At 37.1% G+C, this 22104-nt stretch overlaps 1 protein-coding gene across 2 annotated transcripts in view; it reads left to right on the forward strand.

Annotated features, from left to right (window-relative positions):
- CSDE1 (cold shock domain containing E1, RNA-binding) overlaps window positions 1-21948 on the forward strand; it is a 33212-nt gene extending 11264 nt beyond the window's left edge. For both annotated transcript variants that reach the window (XM_006895684.1, XM_006895683.1), the window contains exons 4-18: window positions 1-99; window positions 2617-2698; window positions 3033-3161; window positions 3246-3371; window positions 5036-5248; window positions 6239-6379; window positions 6468-6632; window positions 11864-11971; window positions 13119-13294; window positions 13862-13974; window positions 14880-14999; window positions 19227-19405; window positions 20374-20537; window positions 21392-21524; window positions 21901-21948. The exon at window positions 1-99 is cut by the window's left edge and continues 17 nt beyond it. In XM_006895684.1, the coding sequence (XP_006895746.1) occupies window positions 1-99; window positions 2617-2698; window positions 3033-3161; window positions 3246-3371; window positions 5036-5248; window positions 6239-6379; window positions 6468-6632; window positions 11864-11971; window positions 13119-13294; window positions 13862-13974; window positions 14880-14999; window positions 19227-19405; window positions 20374-20537; window positions 21392-21524; window positions 21901-21948 (1996 nt within the window). The remainder of the gene's footprint in view (window positions 100-2616; window positions 2699-3032; window positions 3162-3245; window positions 3372-5035; window positions 5249-6238; window positions 6380-6467; window positions 6633-11863; window positions 11972-13118; window positions 13295-13861; window positions 13975-14879; window positions 15000-19226; window positions 19406-20373; window positions 20538-21391; window positions 21525-21900) is intronic.
- The last annotated feature ends 156 nt before the right edge of the window (window positions 21949-22104 follow it).

The following is a 22104-nucleotide window of genomic DNA, read 5'->3' on the forward strand; positions in this document are numbered from 1 at the left end:
GGAAGTGTTTTATCTGACTTATACTCCTGAAGATGTTGAAGGAAATGTTCAGCTGGAAACTGGAGATAAAATAAACTTTGTAATTGATAACAATAAACAGTAAGTTGTTGTTGTGGTTTTATTTTACATTTTTCTAAGTAAGTGATTTCTTTTTTATTGTTTTAGTACTCTTACGTATTTTTAATTAGTCAGCTAAGCACTTAAAGAGTTTATTCTGTGATTGCTTAGTATGTTATGTAGAGTGCCAGAAATAGAAAAATAAGACAGTCTCAGCTTTTAGTAGTTGTTGTAGAGATCACTTAATGTTTTAGGCAGCAGTACATGAAATTAATTTTGAATAATGAATGTGAAATCACTAAAACTCATTGCCATAGAATCAGAACCAACCCATAGCTGACCCTTTTCAGAGGCAGTAAATCACAGGAGATAGCCTATCTCTCTCCCTTGAAGCTACTGGTAAATTCAAACTGCCTGCTCTTGAGTTGGCAGTGCAGCTTCTTACCCTCTCGGCCACCAGACCAGTTGAGAATACTTCAGTCTGAGGTGAGGTAGTCTCATGAAATAGTTGTTGTTGTTGTTGTTACGTGCCATCGAGTCGCCTGCGACTTAGGAAGATGAAGTTTAGGCGTTATACTGTGGTTCCATGAATCTTAGAGAGATTTAGAACTGGAAAGTAATGATCAATTTTAAAATTGTGACAGTGGCAGAGAGTATTTTATTGAGAACTAGACAGCATTAGTACATAGCTGATCCTCCAGTGGATATTTAGAGGCAGTATATTGCAGGAGAGGGGATTGCCCATCTTTATCCCTCAGAGCACCTTCTGAATTCGAACCACATGCCTTTAGCTTAGCAGTACAACTTCTCACTGCTAAGCCTCCAGACCTCCCTAATACAGATTTTAATAAAAGTTTTGATGGCCTAGTGGGTAGGAGTTGCACTGTAGACCCAAAGGCAGGTACATTGACTATATCGGCTGCTCAGTGAAAGAAAGATGGACAGTCTCATCTCCACTGAAGACCTGCTTGAGAGTAAGTTAGGATTTGAGGGCATATAACAACAACTATAGCAATACAGAAGATAAAAATCAAGCTTAATAATAGATTGAGTTGAGATGTATATTAGAATTAAGAGAGGAGAGAACCCTAACTAACTTTTCTGGCTTAAGATTCTGAGTGGATAATGGTATTCTGCTAAGGACCTGTAGAAAAGAAAGTGGGGATTGGAGAAGAAACAAGCTTAGTTTGACATTCTGGATTTGTGGTATGAGGAATGTTTGGAAATGTTGAATATACTGCTGGTTGCATGGAAGTCTGAAACTTAGAAGTTAGTAATGGCAGGAGCATAAATAATGAACACGCAGTAAAATGGCTTTTAAAAAGAGAGACTTAGTTCATGGTAGAAAAGACTTAGAAGTTCAAAAAGAGTGCTGGGAATCAATAGCATGAGAACCAAAAAGAACACATGCAGGTTGATTAACTTTGAATATTAAAAAGTTGGAAATCAGATTGAGGTGTTTTTTTAATTAGCTGAGGGAGGAGAAGAAAAAAAAAATTTGAGAAAAGAATTAAGAATGATGGCTAACAGGAATGCTACACATTATCCCTCGGAAAGCTGCTATTTAATCTGAAGTAGAAAACTAGAGGATAAGGCTTTAGTTTAAGAGGAAGCCAATATGAAAGATCTTAAGTTTGTTTATATGCTAGGCACGTAGACATATTTCTTCATCTGTAAAATTTCTCACAGTAACTTGCCTAACGTAAAAAACTTAAATAGTAGGCTTTTAAATCCCTGTCTTAAGCCTTTTCACTGCAGGAAAAAGCATGTATAAGGGCAAGTAGAATATTTCTGTCCAGGCCTTTAAATCAAAAAGCAGTCTTCCACACGCAGTAGTTAGGTTACTGTTTGTCTGTCAAGAGCTAAGAGAAATAACTAATACATAGATCTTATAATTATAAAAGACTACTAGTGTATTGTTTATTTTATGCCAATTTATAAGCAAAATCTAAATTGCTATTGATGCAGAGTGATAATAAGCAACTTATAGTAACTTTTACTGATTTAAATTCTTCCTTAGAGGGAAATGTTGCTTTTCAGAAAGCATATTTCTCTACAATCACTGCGTTTATTGAGAAAAATTTGTGAGGTAGCTACTAAAGTCAGTACTCATTTGAAAATGAGGATAATCTCCTGTCCTTCAGTATATATAATACCTAAGATGCTTGTTCAGTCAATAATCTTTAAAATTTTAATATTCCCCAGCTTTTGATTAGATTCATTGTGTAACTTTATTCTTTGGTTGAAGTAGACAAGTGGAATACATTATATACCTACTCAAGTATAAGTTTGTAAAATAAGTATTTCATCAGCTTAATCTATATGCCTAATTGAGAAGGCCAGGTGGGAGATAGAGGCGTATGTATGAAAAGGGTTGTGTGTCATAAATACTAAATTTATTCATAAGGAATAGTGTAAAAGTCTTGAAGGCCAGAAAAACAAGTTTTTTGTTTTGTTTCCTAGACTCAAGTCTAATCAAAGCATTATTCCCCCCCCCCCCCATATTGCCCCTTCCTCCCTGTCCCCTGCCCACCCCAAAAAAATCCCTGTATTTTGTAGTACTGGTGCTGTAAGTGCTCGGAACATTATGCTGTTGAAAAAGAAACAAGCTCGCTGTCAGGGAGTAGTTTGTGCCATGAAGGTAAGTGTTCTCCAGTTTGAGACACATGCATATCTTCTTCTGTTTCAGAGTTCAAACCCAAGCATTTAGTTTTTCCTCTTTGTCTTTCCCTTCAAAATGATTTCATTGTTTTGGTGTTAACCTGAAAATGATCTTTTAAAATTTCTTGATAGCTAATTCATTATGACTATTTGATTAGTAGCATATAACTTTATGAAAGAATTTTCAGCTTAACCAAATTGTTACATCTACTACAATATAAATTTTTGAGAAATATAATTTTTTAAGTTATAATGAATATATAGGTACACTGAATGGTTTGTAATGCCCCTGCCACTTTTTGTTTTGATTTTAGGAGGCATTTGGCTTTATTGAAAGAGGTGATGTTGTAAAAGAGATATTCTTTCACTATAGTGAATTTAAAGGAGACATAGAAGCGTTACAGCCTGGAGATGATGTAGAGTTCACAATCAAGGACAGAAATGTAAGATAGTTGACTATCTTTAGTCTTATACAATAGTGAATTTAATTTTTAGAAAATAGTTATGTAAATTTACACCTTTTTTAGGGCAAAGAAGTTGCAACTGATGTCAGACTATTGCCTCAAGGAACGGTCATTTTTGAAGATATCAGCATTGAGCATTTTGAAGGAACTGTAACCAAAGTTATCCCAAAAGTATCCAGTAAAAACCAGGTAAATGGTCCTTTTTTAAAAGAAATTGACTTGCTTACAATCATTCATATACACTGTGTTTTATATAATTTATATATATTGTATTTAAATATAATTACTGTTGATCTATACATATTAACATCTCTTCCTGTTCTCATGAAATCTTTCCTGTTTCTTCACACACACCTCATTTGCCTACTAGCCTCTCGAGTCATTTTCTCCATCTACCTCTCTTCTCCCTTCATTTCTTAATATTTATTACGTGTTTATTCATTGTTGAACATTTTCTCCGCACCCTCCATTTGTCCATCCCAAAATGCCCCCCCTTGTTCCATATCGTTCTCATACAATGTATAATCACATACTCCTTTCAGACAGTTCTCCCCCTCATCTGTTCTAATGTTTGTTCATTATCTACCCACTTTGCCCATTTTCTCCCCATCTGTCTTATTATTAACAGCAGTGTTACAGTTTTTGTCCTTTTGTAACTGAGATATTTCATTCAACGTAAAGTCCTCCAAGCTTCCCCATGTTGTGTAGTGTTAGTACTGTGTAATATTCCATTGAGTGTGCTATAGTTTTTTTTGCAGTGCCGTCCCATCCCCGCCCCCCAGTTTTTCTATCCGTTTGTTTGATGGGTAGTTGGGTTGCTTCCATCTGCAGTTGTGAGTAACGCAGCGGTAAATAAGAGTGTTTGTACATCTGTTTGAATCATGGCTCTGGTTTCTTTAGAGTATATTCCCAGTAGTGGAATTGCTAGGTCAGATACCATTTCCAACTTTTTTTCTTCTTTTTTTAAAATTTTATTTTATTAATTTTAATGAACATTTACAGAGGTTTTGGATTTCCATTCATTCATTGTTGCACTTTTCTCCTTGCCCAGCCCTTCCCCCCGACCCCCCCATTTCCAACTTTTTGAGAAATTGCCCAGCTGCCTTCCATAGTGACTGTACTGTTTTATTAACATTTCCGCCAGCAGTGAATACGAGCTCCATTCTCTCTGCAACCTTGCCAGCCATTTGATGTTTGCTGTTGTGTTGAACTTTGCTTTTGTTGCTGAGATCCCTTTCCTTTTTTCCACATTAATGCGTATTTCTCTTAGTTATCCTCCTGTAATAGTCTTTTTTTAAAAAAAATTCTTTTAAGAGAGTTCTTTCTTCACTTGTCAGTAATAGTATATGTGGTACTGATACACTTGACTCGTATGTTGTGTGACAGTAAGCAGCTAATAGTAAAAATAAATAGTTACTTATGTGTATAATTAAATGATAAATGCCTGATTAATATAGCTACCCACTTCAAAAACCAAAACTGGGTAAAAAAAAAGGGAAAAAATGGTGACTTGAGTTGCGAGACAGAACTTGATTAAACTTTTATGTGTGCATTTGTACCTCTATCATTTACTTCTGTTTTAGGGAGAAGGGGGGGAAATGGTTGAGTGTGAGGCAATGAGAAACAAACGTCTAAAGAATATTTTCCTTAAACATATACAACCTCTTTATGTCAGAGTGCAAGGTTTTGGCAGCAGTGGCTCAGTTATATTGGGCTTAATATTGTCAATACCTCTTTCACCTTTGAGGACCTATTTTATCATCAGTAATATGAATTTGCTTTGTATGCTAGCTCAGCTTAAAACTAGGAAGGATGAGAAATCTTCTAAAATAGTTGTCTTTCCTTTTCCTTAGAATGACCCATTGCCAGGCCGCATCAAAGTTGATTTTGTGATTTCTAAAGAACTTCCCTTTGGAGACAAAGATACAAAATCTAAGGTGACCCTGCTGGAAGGTGACCATGTCAGGTTTAATATTTCAACAGACCGACGTGACAAATTAGAACGAGCAACCAATATAGAAGTTCTATCAAATACATTTCAGTTCACTAATGAAGCCAGAGAAATGGTACGTGTTGAATGTAATTGAATATATATTTAATATAGGGGAAATAATTCTAGTTTATGATGCTCAATTATAAATTGTAACATTTACATTAATGACCATAGTCAGCAGTTGGTGTAAGTCCTTCAGAACACTGATAATTGAGTAAGCCTAAGCTCACTTTCTCTGTCTGCCAGTTACCTTGCAAATATGTAGAGAAAAGCTTTTAGAATGGGAATTTAAGCAGGATGATTTCTGTTCGGTGGTGGTCTTAAGTATTCATAAAGGATATTTATCTCCATCATTGTGGGAAATAGAGTTGCCTGAATTATTCCCAAAGATATATAGTAAATGCTAGATTAAATAGCCTTAAAATTTGTCCGTAATGTGTATATTTCCAAGAGGTAGTAACATGCTGTAATTAATACCGAAACTTTTTTCCAAACTTGATGTTCATGAACTATATGTAAACCAGTATATTCCATACTATTCATTTAGTTGTGTTTGAGATCATCTTCAGTCTGCCCAATTGACTGGTCACATACAATTAAACTAATTATTTTGAGACTTTAACAGAAATGTAAATAAATATGTTAGTCTTAAGTAGATAATAAAGTGTATAGTATGTGCTGAGTTTTCCAGGTTTTAGCAAGTTTTCTATCTTTGATAGAATGCAGTCCTAACCACTTTTCTGCTTGTCTCCATAAGTGGAACATATTTGGGTTTACCTTCTCTGATTTCCACTTTAAAAAAGTTTCTCCTTTTGTATTATGTATATATACAAATATATATACATTCAAATATGTGCCAAGGGTTAGCATCTGGGTGGTTTCATGAAATGGTTTTATTGAAAATAAATTGAGTTCAGATGAGGGGAGAAAAATGAACTGTGGATATGGTGTTTAGTTCACTAACATAGAAAAATCTTAATTTAGGTAGTATGGTGCTTCTAAACTTGAATGTTATTTTAGTTGAAAATTTACACAGCTGATTAAAATACTGTTTGGGTTTCAGGGTGTGATTGCTGCCATGAGAGATGGATTTGGTTTCATCAAATGTGTGGATCGTGATGCTCGTATGTTCTTTCACTTCAGTGAAATTTTGGATGGGAACCAGCTGCATATTGCCGATGAAGTAGAGTTTACTGTAGTTCCTGTGAGTAGTTTTTGAGAAAAATAAGAATTCTCCCTTCCCTCAATGCTTTCTTTTTCAATTTAAAGTTAATTTTGTTTATCATTTGTAGGATATGCTCTCTGCCCAAAGAAATCATGCTATTAGGATTAAAAAACTTCCCAAGGGCACGGTTTCGTTCCATTCCCATTCAGATCATCGTTTTCTGGGCACTGTAGAAAAAGAAGCCACTTTTTCCAATCCCAAAACCACTAGCCCAAATAAAGGCAAAGAGAAGGTAAGTTTATGTGATCAAAATAATCCTTTGCTCGGCTTAATAGTAATCACTGCTGTGTAACAGTGCAGTATTACCTCTTCATTATTATATGAATTTAACACAAATTTTTTTATTTTATTAATTTTAATGAAAGTTTATATGGACTTTGGATTTCCATTCATTCATTGGTGCACTTTGTTCCCACCAGTTAGATTTTCTCTTTGAAAAGTTTAAAAAAAATTCTATCATTGTTACACAGTCCACCCCACCAGTCCACTCCACTATGCAGTTTTTATTCTGGCTGTTGTCATGATTATAATACCTAATTAGATATCCCTTTTAAATAGTTCTCTCCCTCATCTGTTTCAATGCAGTATACATTATTTATCCCCTTTTCTTAGTTTTCCCCAACCCCGATGTCAGTCCCACTTTACAGTAGTGGCATTATGGAGTATTTGTCCTTTTCTGACTGAGATAGTTCGCTCAGCATAATGTCCTCCAGGGTCACTCATTTTGTATATTTCATGAGTTCCTTGTTTTCAATGTAGCATAGTATTCCATTGTGTGAATATACCATTGTTCTCTATCCATTTGTTCTTTGATGGGCACTTGGATTATTTCCAACTCTTTGCTATTGTGAACAAAGCCCTGTTAAGCTTGGGTGGCAGTGATGGTTTCTTTAGGGTATGTTCGCAGTAGTGGAATTGCTGGGTCAAATGGTATTTCTATTTCCAACTTTTTTGAGAAAGCACCCTACTGCCTTCCATAGTGGTTGCACCATTTTACACTGCCGCCAACAGTGAATAAAGGTTCCAATTTCTCCACAACCTCGCCAGCATTTGTTGTTTGCTGTTCTGTTAAATTTTGCCATTGTTACTGGATACGATGGTAGCTCATAGTTGTTTTGATTTGCATCTCTCTTAGAGCTAGGGACTTTGAATATTTCTTGATGTGCTTGTTCACCATCGGCCTGTCTTCTATGGTGAATTGTCTGTTCATATCCTGTGCCCATTTTGCAATTGGACTGTGTACCTTTATCTTGTTGTGGTGCTCAGTATTTTATAAATTCTAGATATAAGTCCCTTATCTGACATGTTAATACCAAATATTTTTTCCCAGTCTGTGGCCTCCCTTTGCACCGTGTTGGAGAAGTTTGTGGGTGTACATAGGGATTTGGTTCTTAGACGGTCCCATTCATCCAGTTTATCCTCTCCTGGTTGTTGGTTTATCAGAATGCTTGGAAGACTGTTTATGTTGTGTATTAGCACTTTTAGAGTTTATCCCAGTTTTTCTCTAATGAAGGTCCTTGGTTTTAGTCCTAGGTCCTTCATCTACTTTGAGTTGGTTTTTGTGTAGGCAGTGAGGTGTGGATCTTTCTTGAGTTTTCTGCAGATAGGTTTCCAGTTTTGCCGACTCTTATTTATTAAAAAGGCTGTCGTTTTCCCTCCTAACTGATTTCATCTCCTTGTCAAAAATCAGTTGACTATAGGTAGATGGGCTGATTTCTGGGTACTCAATTCTATTTCATTGGGGAGGATAGAAGGAGAATTGATGCCTTTGAGCTGTGGTGCTGGAGAAAAGTATTGAGAATACCATGGACTGCTAGGAAAACAAACAGATTTGTCCTGGAAAGGGTTAAACTGGATGGCTCCTTGGAGGCAAGGATTCTGAGGCTCTGTCTAACATACTTTGGACATGTTGTGAGGAGAGACCGGTCCTTGGAGAGGGACATCATGCTTGGGAGGGTGGAGGGACAGTGCAGGAGGGGAAGGCCCTCTATGAGGTGGATTGATTCAGTGACTGGGATAACTGGGATGGGCGTGTCAGAGACATTGCGATTGGCACAGGACAGAGCGGAGTTTAGGGCTGTTGTACATAGGGTTGCTATGAGTCGCAAGTGACTCGATGGCGCATAACAAACAACATGGCTGTCATTGTACCAGTACCATGCTGTCTTGATCACCATGGCAGTGTACTAGGATTTGAAATCAGAGAGTGAGATGCCTCCTATCTTGCTTCCCTTTTTAAAGAATGCTTTGCTTATTCTGGGCCTCTTTCCATTCCAAATGAAACTAGAGATTGCCTTTTCCATCTCGTTGAAGAATGGAACTGGGATTGCATTGAACTGTAAATTGCCTTTGGTAGTATTGTCATTTTCACAATATTGTGTCTTTCAGTCCATGAGCAGGGTATATTCTTCCATTCCTACAGGTCTCTGTTTCTTGTTGTAATGTTTTGTAATTTCCTTTGAATAGATCCTTTATGCTTTTGGTTAGATTTACTCCCAAGTGTTTAATCTTGTGATTAGCTTTAACACACAAATTCTTAATGTGAAAGCATTAGTAACAGTTTGAGCTATGCAGTGAGGCATTGACCCACACATTCAGGGTGCCTTGAAATCAATGCCTACCCAGGTGACTCTGTAGGACACAGTTAATAGAGTTTTCTCATGCTATAAATATTTACGGAAGCAGATTGTTTCATATTGGAGTTTGAACTCAAGGACATTTAGATTTGCATTCAAATGTTTTAACTTCTGCACCACCAGGACTCCTAGAGTGTTTACAGATACTGCCAAATGTTCCTCAGGTTTGTCCTCTCGAGTTTGGGAGTTTGACAGAAACATGGAATTTCTTTTTGTTTTGGAGGAATTCAAGGTTCTTGTAAAGTAATAGGGTGTTGGCCAGTTTTAAACCTTAGCTGTAGGTAAAACGTAATATCTGTATGTGTTAGAAATTAAAGGTAGGAGTATATAAAGGCTAAGTGTAGGTGGAGAAAACTAAAAGTGAAAAGACTTTTATGTACTGCTCTTGAGCTTTTGGTGTGTGTTTGGTTTTTTTCCCCCCTAAAGCTAAAAATTGTAGAGAGGCAAGTGGCTATCTTTCTCTCAGCTGCTGATAGGCTTTTGGTTTGAAAAAGGCTTTCGACTAGGCCATCAGAGCTACTTGTGGCGTACTTAAAAAGAGAAAATGGAACAGGGCTTAGTTAATTGACTTTTAGATTCTAAAGTGCCTGGCTCAGTGTTTCTGATAAAATTGCCTTGATCATGATAGCCTCTGGGAGATGCATTTTTCCTACCCTGTGTACTGTTTGTCTTTTTCTTGTTAGGCCACCACCGATATTAGTATAGGCTCTAACTTGTTTATTACCATGTTACTACATTTTTATCTGTTTATAAATATATCTCCTCTAGTAGTCAGGGCTCCTTTGGGGCTGTTATATTTTTAAGTCTTTAAAATATTTTGTTTAATTTTTTAGAAGCCAACTGATAGAAGGTTGGGTAAAGAAAGCTGAGAGCACAAATGAATGCTGAGATTTTTAGTTTAGTATACATACAAAAAGAATTGATACTTTTAGGGTAAGAGCTAAATTTAATGGTAAAATTTTCAGATCAAATTCTTTACATCATTTTGTACAAACTTTAATTGGATTATTTAACCCGTAAAAATAGTTTGAAAAATGAGATGAGGAAGCACTGTGGGAATAGTTACTATAACACTGATTTTATTAATATAAAATATCTAACAATACCTTGATCAAATGCTCAATCAGTATTCATTGTAGGGTGGTTATATTCACCAAAGGAGAATATAGTCTGTAGGAACTTGATGCTAGTAAAGATGTTAAAGATGGTTAATATCCTTAGTCATTGTTGTCATGTGGCATTAAGTCAGTCCATCACTTTAAGGATATTCCTCTTTTTAGTGACCACCTACTTTACCAAGCATGCATGCTGTATTTCTCCAGGAATTGCCTCTTCCTTCTAAGGACCACTCTGGCTGCACTTGAAGAGAGATTTTTTTCATTTTTTTTGCTTTTTTACCATCATGACATTTCAAACACATCAAGTCGTCATCAAACATATGTCATTAGACCAGTGTGAATCAAACCAACAATGAGATAGTATTTCAAACCCAGTAAGGGCTATGATTTTAAGAAACAAAACTGATAGATTTTGCACACTTGAAGTTGAAACTGTCATATTTACATATATTGCTTTGCCATTGTAAAAGGTACAGTGCTGTAGAAAACAGACATTTTCTCAAAAAGCTAAATATAAATAAAATTACCTGTGACCTAGCAGTTCCACTCATGTGTACATATCCAAAAAATTTGAAAGCAGAAAGAGAAATAGCTACTTTTGCACACTTATGTTCATTGTATCATTGTTCATAGTAGACAGAAGGTAAAACAGGCAAAATGTCCATCAACAGAAGAATGGTTTTAAAAGGAAAAAACCATCAACTCCAAAGTTTAGTGTTTTGAGAATGACATTGTATCCGTTTCTAGAGGCATTTTGGAGTAAAGGTCAAGGGAGAACTCATTGCTTAGGGGACACTGACATGTTTGAATAGTATGATGACTAGAATTCCTGTCACTGACCCTGAGAAGTTTGTTGGAAAATGAAATGATGGTGTTGAATATATATACAGGGGAGAAAAATAGTGGTTATAGAAGGCATAAGAACAACAAAAAGGTAAAACAATATTTGACTTTGAGTATTTAATAGTTAATAGTGAGAAGCACTGATTATAATGTTAAATGTAGAACATTTGGAGAATCCCTGATGGTATAGTATATATAACATAAGGTTGCTAACTGAAAGAGCAGCAGTTTAAATCCACCAACTGTTCCAAAATCTCCTCTAAAGATTTTACTGTTTTAAGTATCTAGAAGGTTACTCTGAGATAGAATGCAGTGAGTGGCACTTGATTCATGGGTTTGATTGTGTTTTTTGGGGTGTTTATGAACTGTTCATATGTCTTATTAGAACAGTGATAGGTAGTATTCTACGTTTTCACACATGTGGTGAGTGAATGCCATTAATTATGTGTAAAACATAAAAGATTGAAAATAAAGCAATAACTAAGTTTGATTTCTAATTGATTGTGGAGGAGGATAAGGTACATTGGTGGCTCAGTGGCTAATTGCTTGGCTACTAACTGAAGGGGTAGGAATTCAAATCCCAGCAGATCTGTAAGAGACCTGTAAAGATTGTGCCCTTGAAAATTCCTGTGACTCAGATTTGCTCTGTCCTATAGAGACCTCTGGTAACTTAGTGGTAAGGAATTGTCCTAATAACAGATTATATTAGTACTGTGTTAAGACCCATTTTTTATTCATTAAGTCAATATTTGAGATTCTTGTACCACTGGTGCCAATTTTTTGTTTCAAAGAGCTGTAAGAATTGTAATTTCTTATGCTGCCTTTATGTTCTTAAAATTATTTCATTACTTCATTCATCCCTTTAGGAGGCTGAGGATGGCATTATTGCTTATGATGACTGTGGGGTGAAACTGACTATTGCTTTTCAAGCCAAGGATGTGGAAGGATCTACTTCTCCTCAAATAGGAGATAAGGCAAGATAACTCTGCTCATTTTAAGGGAGTGTTATAAAAAATTATTCTTAATCATAAAATGGGATTTCTTTACATTCTCTCGAGTTTTGCTTAGCTTTCCTTATGTGCTCAAAATATTAAATATTTGTAAATTTTTCTCCTTTAAAACAACCAGAATAGGACTCAGCAAATTATGTGTGTGTGTTTGGGATTTATACTTATTATATATATTAGATTAAATGAAATTGATGGTTTAGGAAGGCCAGAAAGATAAAGTGGTAACTGAAATGTAGTACAAGTAAAAGCACACCAAAGATTTCAGTTACAATTCTCATATTTAATAGCTTTCTATTTAGTTTACTTGGCTCCACAGTCAACACTCTTGGCACCAGCAGCCAGGAAATGAAAAGTTGTATTGCGATGGGAAAGTCTGCTTTTAGGGACCTCTCCAAAGTACTGAAGAGCTTTGATGCCACTTTGGAGACTAAGGTGCACCTGATACAGGTCATGGTCTTTGCAGTCACTAGGTATGCATCAGAGAGCTAGACTCGGGAGAATAGAAGGAGAATTGATACCCTTGAGCTATGGTGTTTGAGAAGAGTATTGAATATACCATGGATTGCTAAAAAAACCAAACAGGTTCATCCTGGAGAGGATTAAACCAGGCTGGTCCTTGGAGGCAAGGATTCTGAAACTTCGTCTCACATACATTGGACATGTTGCAAGGAGGGACCAGTCCCTGGAGAGGGTCGGCATGCTTGGGAGGATGGAGGGACAGCGCAAATGGAAGAAGACCCTGGATGAGGTGGATTGATTCAGTGACTGGTGTAATCAGGATGGGAGTGTCAGAGACAGAGAGTTTGGCACAGGATAGAGCAGAGTTTAGGGCCGTTGTACATGGGGTCGCTATGAGTCGCAGGTGACTCGATGGCACATAACAACAATTAGAGGAATTAAGAACATACAAGGAACACATATTTAGGAAACAATAAAACATCCTTTGTAAAAAAGTACAAGTGCTAATTTGGGCAATAATCTTTATTAAGTAATTACAAACAATATTTGAAGTAGAATGCATGATCTAGAGAAGTTGGAGGCTTCATTTATAAAATTAAGCTTTTTGGCATTGAAACAGAATGGTATTAATAAGCATCTTTATTTTTCACAGGTTGAATTTAGTATTAGTGATAAACAAAGACCTGGTCAGCAAATTGCAATTTGTGTGCGACTTTTAGGTCGTAATTCCAACTACAAGAGACCCTTGGGGTATGTGGCAACACTAAAGGATAATTTTGGATTTATTGAAACAGCCAATCATGATAAGGAAATCTTTTTCCATTACAGGCGAGTGACTTTTAGCTTGTTATCCTTTTTGTTCTTAGGATTAAGGATTTTTTTGTTTGAATCTCAGCTTTCATATTGGTAAAATTTTAACAAGGCATGAACTGAAGTTAATCCTATATGTATATAGAAAAAGTGGTCAGAAGATAAAAGCCTATACCTTCTTTCAGCATTAGTTTAGAGCCTTTGGCTTCAGTGAAAGAATATTGTTTTATTTGTTGGTTCCATCTCTTAAGGAAAAGCCTAGTATATTTTATAGCATTGTTGTTACTAGCTGTAGAACCAGACAGTTTGGACTTAAATCCAAAGTCTGTTTTTTACTTGTGTGTTTCGGTGTTTTGTTCTGTTTTTAATTATATGCATTATTAACCTATTAATATCTTAGTTAGCCATTATCTTAAAGGTAGAGTGTTTCTGAAGATTGGTTGAGAGTGTGTGTTTGTGTGTGTGCACATTTGCACATGCATATAAGCAGTAAGCGACTTCACAAGTGCTGTTATTGGCCATTTGCTACTGTTGATGTTTGTGGTGATGTCTTACTCAAAATAATCTTTTTTTCTTCCTTCCTAGTGAGTTCTCTGGCGATGTAGATAGCCTGGAATTGGGGGACATGGTCGAATATAGCTTGTCCAAAGGCAAGGGCAACAAAGTCAGTGCAGAAAAAGTGAATAAAACACACTCAGGTAATGAATTGCAATTTTTACTTATTCAGCCTATATTTTGAGTAGGAGGTTGAAGGGAACAGGAAGAAAAGATAAAATTGTTTAGTTCAGTAGTTTTAAAAGTGTGATCCCAGTATCAGCTGGAGGCTGTTCCAACTGCAAGTTCTTGTGGCCTTTACCCCAGACCTACTAAAACTTTGGGGAGTGGGTAGGGTAGACTGTTTTAATAAGTAATGCTTCTATACATGCAGATTTAAAATACTTTATTCTGGATACTTTTAGGTCACTTCTTAAGTTTTTGAATTCAGCATCTGTTTTCAAACAATTAATACCAAGTCTCCATGTTTTAAGGCAGAAAGATTTTGTCTTCTATCAGGCTACTCAGAATGAGTCTGTGAGAAATAATGGGAAATTACGAAACCCATTGCTACTTAAGATTTCTTTTTGCTAAAACACATACACAAACCACTTCCTTTGATGAGATTTACATAGTTAATATTACTACTTTAAATTCCATAAATATCTTAGTACATTCTGTGTTGTAGATATGAAAAGATGGTGCAGTGAACAAAGTACATCCCTGTCTTCATTGAACTTCTTTTAGTAATAATGCAAACACGTAAAATCCTGTAGATAATATGTTGAGAAAGATAAGAATACTTGCATTTAGCTGGAAAAAAATGAGAAAGAATAACATGTTTTAAATCTAAAACTAGTTCCTTAAATGTTATTTAATGAAAGAGGCATTAGAGGTAGTTAAGGTCAAGTGAGAGGTGTAATTTTAGAGTAAACTTCAGGCTTCCTGCTCCATTTCAAGAATAGGGGCCAACTAACCAACCTTGTAACTCATTCTGTTTACTTTGTTCCCATGGAATAGGCTTTAATTAACGTTTTTAATGAGAGGTATTTGTGGTTTTGTTTTGCAGTGAATGGTATTACTGAGGAAGCTGATCCCACCATCTACTCTGGTAAAGTCATTCGCCCCCTGAGGAGTGTTGATCCAACACAGACTGAGTATCAAGGAATGATTGAGATTGTGGAAGAGGGTAAGATCATCCCTACCAGATTGTTTGAGATTTATCATGCAGTTATGTGCTGTGGAGTTGGAACCAACTCATAGATGACCCTGTCACAGGTTTTCAGAAGTTTTAGTTGCATGGGAGGAGATTGCTTCTCTTGATCCCATGGATCAGGTAGTGGCTTTGAACCACCTTCTTTTGTGTTGACAGCTCTATTAAGCCACTAGAGCACTCTTTAATATTTATTTGTTATAATGAGATTGTTTCGTATATGTCCTTTCTTAACATTTTTTCCCTTATTTCCTTTAGTTCTACATTCTTGCTTTCTGTAAAAGCTTAATCTATAGCAGTTAGGATTTCAAAAAAATTCTGTTACCTTCAGGCCGAGGTTCCCTGTGTTTTCCATTTCTCTGCATATTTTTCCTCATTGAGAATTCTTTGAGTCACTATCAGAAAAATCACATTTCTTGGATTCGGTATACATTTTAAAAAAACACTGTAGAAAGTGAAGGAGGGAACACTGGTGGATGCTTGGGGTGATAGAATACTGTAAAGGTGAAGATGAAAGGTGAAATTCCAGCCAAAGTGATGGGTTGGTCTGCAAAAAGGATAATCTTTTCTACCTTTTAGAAGTCATAGCATCAAAATCAAATGGGAAAGAGCAGTTCATTTGTGAGAAGGAAATGAATCATTTTGCTACATAAGATTCTTAGAAAGTCCTGTTTTACATAGAATTGCTGTTCTTCGCTGTCAGGTGTCAGTTGACTTTGTAACCAGTCTTTTAAATTAATACCATTTTGAACCTCATCCTAAAAGAGGGAAGTATGGATGATTAAAACAAAATAAGTAACAACAAATATTTTTGTCCTGGTCACTTTTACCCTCTTTTGCACACTTCACTGTCTTCTTACTTAGCGTTGTTAGGTGCCATCGAGTTGCCTGCAGCTCCTGGTGATCTTATCTGTAAACTAAAGTTCTGAATCCTGCCTTGTCCTGAGCCAGTCTCACTGACTCTGAAACACACCACCCCTCATTGTTCATCTCATCCAGGGTCCTCCTCTCCTGCGCTGTCCAGCCTTTCTTGCTAGTATGATGTCCTCCTCCTATTAGATAAAATCCAAAGCAAAGATTTTTCTTTTTATTTTATTATTTTTGTGTGAGTGTACCGTCAAATCAGATCTGACTGGTACAGGAAGAGACTGCCCCTCCCTCCCCGGCAGACCATTTGGTGGATTTGAACCGTGCGCCTCTGGGATTGTAGTTGCAGCTCCTTGCCACTAGGCCACCAGAGCTCCCCGCAAAGATTTTTCTAGAGAAGGAAACCTAGAGTTTTGTGTAAATATTGTGGTGTTACGTGCTGTGGAGTTGACTAAAACTTACAGTGACCATGTGAATAACAGATCTGAACCCTTGCCTCTCCTGAACCATCCTTACCATCTGTGATATAGTTGAGCCTAATTTTGTTCATTGTATCATTCCATCTTATTGAGGGTCTTCATCTCCTTTCTTTGATCCTCCTTTACAAGGATGATGACCTTTCCCATATCCTGACCCCTCCTAACAACATGCCCACCCTGGTTGCACTTTCTCCAGGACATACTAGTTTGTTCTTTTTGGCAGTCAGCACTCTTCTTCAATACAACAACTCAGACAAGTTAGGCTAGCTCTAGCTCTCACTCTGACTGCATCTGCTGGAAGAATCTCCTTTGATGTGTTTTTATTTTTTGGTTCCTGTATATTTGGAAATGAGGGGGGATTTCATTGCCTCTATAATCAATAGAAAGTAAATTATATTTTTTCCGTTCTGAAACTTTTTCATGTTAGACTGATATTTTTCTCCTCTTCCCTACTTTTCATTGATTGAGTGGATTTACCTGGGTGGTTAATTATAAAGCATCTGACCTTTTTATTTTTAGTCCAGGTTTCAATTACGGCCTATTTAACACCTCCAGTCATCTTTTTATCTCTGCTTTCTTGGGACAGTCATGATCAAGTTCTGTGGCTTTTTACTTTTTACATCAGCATAGATGAGTCTTAACTGTCTAAATCTGTAAGAAAAAGTTTGCTGACCCTATATAGAGTGGAAAGGGAGCCTGTGAGACCAAAGAGATGGGATGTCAAAGAAATGTGTCCGCATTGCTTTTGCCCATGCCTAGCTAGCTGTTTAATGCTCATTTAGGTGTGAGGCAGAAATATTTTTGATTGTTTGACTCACATTGTAAACTTGAGATGAACATAATCCAGTGAGTATACTTAGTAACTCCAATTATACTTAAAAACCCAATACTTAAGAGCAGTAGTATTGTTAGGAATAATGAGGTTTTGTTTTGGTTTCTTTTAGTTAAAAGGTGTTAATTACTAGGCAAGTTCTAATCAACCATAAAATTCTCATTTGTTACATGGTTGTAGATCGATTGAGGAGTTTTTCCAAGGAACATGATTCCATTTTAGCAAATATATTAATGATAAATTGGGGGTAGTTGTAAAATGAAATGTGCAAGGAGCTACAGTCGGAAAATCAAAAGGGCCAAACTCGTTCAGCATTTCTTAAGCTCAAGGAACTGAAGAACAAATTCAAACCTAGAGTTGTTATAATCAAGGATGCTTTAGGCAGAATATTAAATGATCCAGGAGGTATTAAAAGAAGATGGAAGGAATATATTGAGTCATTGTATCGAAAGGAATTGGCAGATACAGAAGAATTTAATGAAATAGCATTTGAGCAAGAGCCTTTGGTGATGAAGGCAGAAGTTCAAGCTGCTTTGAAGGAAATAGCAAAAAATAAGGCCCCAGGAATAGATGGTATACCAATTGACATATTTCAGCTAACAGTGCTGCCCTGGATGTGCTCACCAAGTTGTGCCAAGAAATCTGGAGAACAACCACTTGGCCAACTGACTGGAAGAGATCTATATTTGTTCCCATTCCAAAGAAAGGTGACCAAACTGAGTGTGGAAACTACAGAACAGTGTCATTGATTTCACATGCAAGCAAGATTCTACTGAAGATCATGCAAAAACGATTAGAACAGCACATCAACAGAGAACTGCCGGAAGTCCAGGCTGGGTTTAGAAGGGGTCGTGGTACTAGGGATATTGTGGCTGATGTTAGATGGATCTTGGCTGAAAACAGAGAATACCAGAAGAATGTCTATCTGTGTTTCATTGATTATGCAAAGGCATTTGACTGTGTGGATCATAACAAACTGTGGCTGACTCTGAGAAGAATGGGAATCCCAGAACATTTAATCGTGCTAGTGCGAAACCTATACTTAGACCAAGAGGCAGTTGTCAGAACAGAGCAGGGTAACAACACATGGTTCAAAATTGGGAAGGGTGTACGTCAGGGATGTGTCCTATCTCCATACCTTTTCAACCTGTATGCAGAACAGATTATCCGGGAGGCTGGGCTCTGTGAGGAGAAGTGTGGCGTCAGGATTGGAGGAAGATCTATAAACAATCTCCGTTACACAGATGACACAACCCTGCTTGCCGAAACTGAGGAGGACCTTATGCACTTGCTGCAGAGGGCCAAGGGCTGCAGCCTTCAGTATGGACTGAGGCTCACTGTCAAGAAGACAAAGATTCTCACCACTGGACCAATTGGTAGCATTAGGATGGATGGTGAAGAGATTGAGATTGTTCACAGCTTCAGTTTGCTCGGCTCCACGGTCAACACTCTTGGCACCAGCAGCCAGGAAATCAAAAAACATACTGTGATGGGGAAAGTCTGCTGTTAGGGACCTTTCAAGTACTCAAGAGCTGCGGTGTCTCTCTGGAGACTAAGGTGCACCTGATGCAGGCCGTGGTCTTTGCAGTCACTTGTTAAGCATCAGAGAGTTGGACAATGACTAGGGAGGATAGAAGGAGAATTGATGCCTTTGAGCTGTGGTGCTGGAGAAGAGAAGAAAACAGATTCATGCTGGAGAGGGTTAAATCAGGCTACTACTTGGAGGCAAGGATTCTGGGGCATCGTCTGACATACTGACATGTTGTCAGGAGAGACAGGTCCTTGGAGAGGGACATCATGCTTCGTAGGGTGGAGGGACAGCACAGGAGGGGATGACACTATGAGGTGAATTTATTCAGTGACTGGGGTAATCGGGATGTGTGTGTCAGAGGCAATGCTATTGGCACAGGATAGAGCAGGGAGTAGGGCTGTTTTACATAGGGTCGCTAAGAGTCATAAACAACTAGAAGGCACTTAATAACAACAAAACAAGTTGTAAAATGTTTGTACTTGTTTCTCCTTCAGGGGATATGAAAGGTGAAGTGTATCCATTTGGCATCGTTGGGATGGCCAACAAAGGGGATTGCCTGCAGAAAGGCGAGAGTGTCAAATTCCAGTTGTGTGTCTTGGGCCAAAATTCACAGACAATGGCCTACAATATCACACCCCTGCGTCGAGCCACAGTGGAGTGTGTGAAAGATCAAGTAAGTGGCCATCTACATTTGATACTTTTATGAGTTAAAGGATTTCATTTGTTTACTAATTTTGCTAGATAATAATGCAGCTCTGAAATATTTTGAACCAAGAGAGCTTTTCTTTTTACTTTTTACCCTTTTAAGCATTATGAGATTATTATTTTAAAATACTTGTAGAGTAATTCTAAATTAATGAGTAATTACAAAACAATACGTGATAACAGCAAAGAAAAGCTAAGCGTGCATTGCATGATAGGGAATATAAATCTGGAATGAGATTCCCAGAATACAAAGACTAGTACTTGTGGTTCAGAGTTTCTTGTGAAATAATCTTAGGACAGACTGATCTGTTCTTAGGACTGAAACTTGAAGATGATTTCCCAGTGAATCTTCAGAGACGACACTTTTCAAAATCTACACAATTAATCTAACAGTTTGTGTGGCTGTTTTCTATATCAAACCATATTTTAATAATTCTGTGGTTTTGTAACCTTGAGTCTAAACTGTCACATAGCTGCAGATTTTCAGAGGCAAAAAATCACATGGGAGGACATTGAACCATCTGTGGATTCAAATCACGTACCCTTGGGTTGGCAGTGCAGTTCCTTACCCCTAAGCCACCAGACCTCTGTAGTTTCATAATCCTAGAAAAGGGCAATATGATAACTTATGTTTAAATAACATTTTAACTTAACAGATAGCTTTCGATACTTTTTATTAGTTGAAAACAGTTTGAAATATTTGAAGGAGCAAGGCAATCTTTGTTTCGCTCAGTTTTACAGTGAGTAAAATTGTTCACATTTTCTTTTTGAAAAGTGTTGCAGTTTCATAAGGCTATTAGCATTAACATAACACCATGTGTTGTAAATCGTCTCATAGGCAACCATTGTGCTTAATTCAAAGTGAGGTGCTTTTTCTGGTGTTGTGTGTCCCTTTTTTATTTTCCAGCTATTTTTATTTACTTTTTAAAATTTCAGTTTGGATTCATTAACTATGAAGTAGGAGATAGCAAGAAGCTCTTTTTCCACGTGAAGGAAGTTCAAGATGGCATTGAGCTACAGGCAGGAGATGAGGTGGAGTTCTCAGTGATTCTTAATCAACGTACCGGCAAGTGCAGTGCCTGTAATGTTTGGCGAGTCTGGTGAGATACATTTTTGTTGGATCATTAACCACCCTGACCTGACTACTCTTCTGGAGCATTAATTTCTTTTCTTCCTCTCTTTTCTCTCTCTTTGCCTTGCTACCTTTGTTTAGGTCTTAATACTTCTTATATTCTTTTCTTCATTTTCTAACTTTTTATTACTATAAATTTGTCCCAGTGAAACATTATATGGTCACTTGCTGTATACTATATCCTAAAAAAAAAAACAAAACCAACCCAAACAGAATTATGTGATGCATGTTTCTGTTCTGCCTAACTCCTTTCATTAAGCCATTGTGTAATATTCTGCTAAAATAGAAATGTAACTATAAATAGTCCTCACTGATAATATTTTTCAAAAGTAACTTTGTTACTATTTGAAGAGTTCAAAATCCCTGGAAATATTTCTCCATATATTTAACTTCTCTAAAAGTTTTTCATTTGTAAGCAGGGGTGGCATCCACTTCCTAAGCAACATGCCTCTGGAAACTCTTTGAACTTTGAGAAACAACAATAGTTATAAAAAAAATTCAGGTCATGCTGGACTCAATGGCAGTCAACAGCAGCAGATGTTTTTTATCTGTCTTTGATTCATATATGGAACTGGTTTCTCTGGTTTCAGATACATTTGGGAATGACCCTCACCGAAATTAATCTTTCCACTCCTACGCATTAATAAAATTTGTGTGGAGGGGTAAAAACTATTAACTTGTCTGTCTAGTCTTGTTAGCTGCCTTAATGAGGGAAAAGTCTGCTCATTAAAAGTGAGTCATTTGGATAGTTAAAGAGAAAACACAATTCTATGTTTTAACCAAGCATCGCTTGCTCTTTTTGACCTCTTAACTGTTTTACAGTGAAGGCCCCAAGGCTGTTGCAGCTCCAAGACCTGATCGGCTGGTCAATCGTTTGAAGAGCATCACCCTGGATGATGCCAGTGCTCCTCGCCTAATGGTTCTTCGTCAGCCAAGGGGACCAGATAACTCAATGGTATGAGGGAGAGGCTAATCTCAGGGGAGGACATCTCACAGAACAGCAGATTGCTGAAGTCTTATTTCACATAGATCTGAGAACATTGGTGAATCCCTAACATAATATTGGCTCACCTTTCTTTCTTTTTTCTGATACTTTGAATAAATATATGAGACCAAAGGGATTTCTCCCTCCGTGTGTGTGTGTGTGTGTGTGTGTGTGTGTGTGTGTGTGTGTGTGTGTGTGTGTGTGTCTCTCTCTCTCTCTCTCTCTCTCAGAATTTGGTAGTTGTTAAAATTATTAAAAAGAATGCTTTTGTACTTAATTTTAGAACTGTAAGGTACTGTGATTTCCAGTTACCCACATCATTAATTGCAATTTTATTCCTCCACAGGGATTTGGTGCCGAAAGAAAGATCCGTCAAGCTGGTGTCATTGACTAATCACATCCACAAAGCACATCATTAATCCACTATGATCAAGTTGGGGGGATTTTGGTGAAGGGTTCTAAATATCTCCCTCTTCATCCCTCCCACAATCTGGAATACTTACTCTATGGAGCTATTACACCAGTTTTAACACCTTCCTCGTGTTATGTT

The sequence above is a fragment of the Elephantulus edwardii genome, unplaced genomic scaffold, assembly GCF_000299155.1.
Source record: "Elephantulus edwardii isolate Elephantulus edwardi_28Jun2011 unplaced genomic scaffold, EleEdw1.0 scaffold00174, whole genome shotgun sequence".
In the NCBI taxonomy this organism is placed as follows: domain Eukaryota; kingdom Metazoa; phylum Chordata; class Mammalia; order Macroscelidea; family Macroscelididae; genus Elephantulus; species Elephantulus edwardii.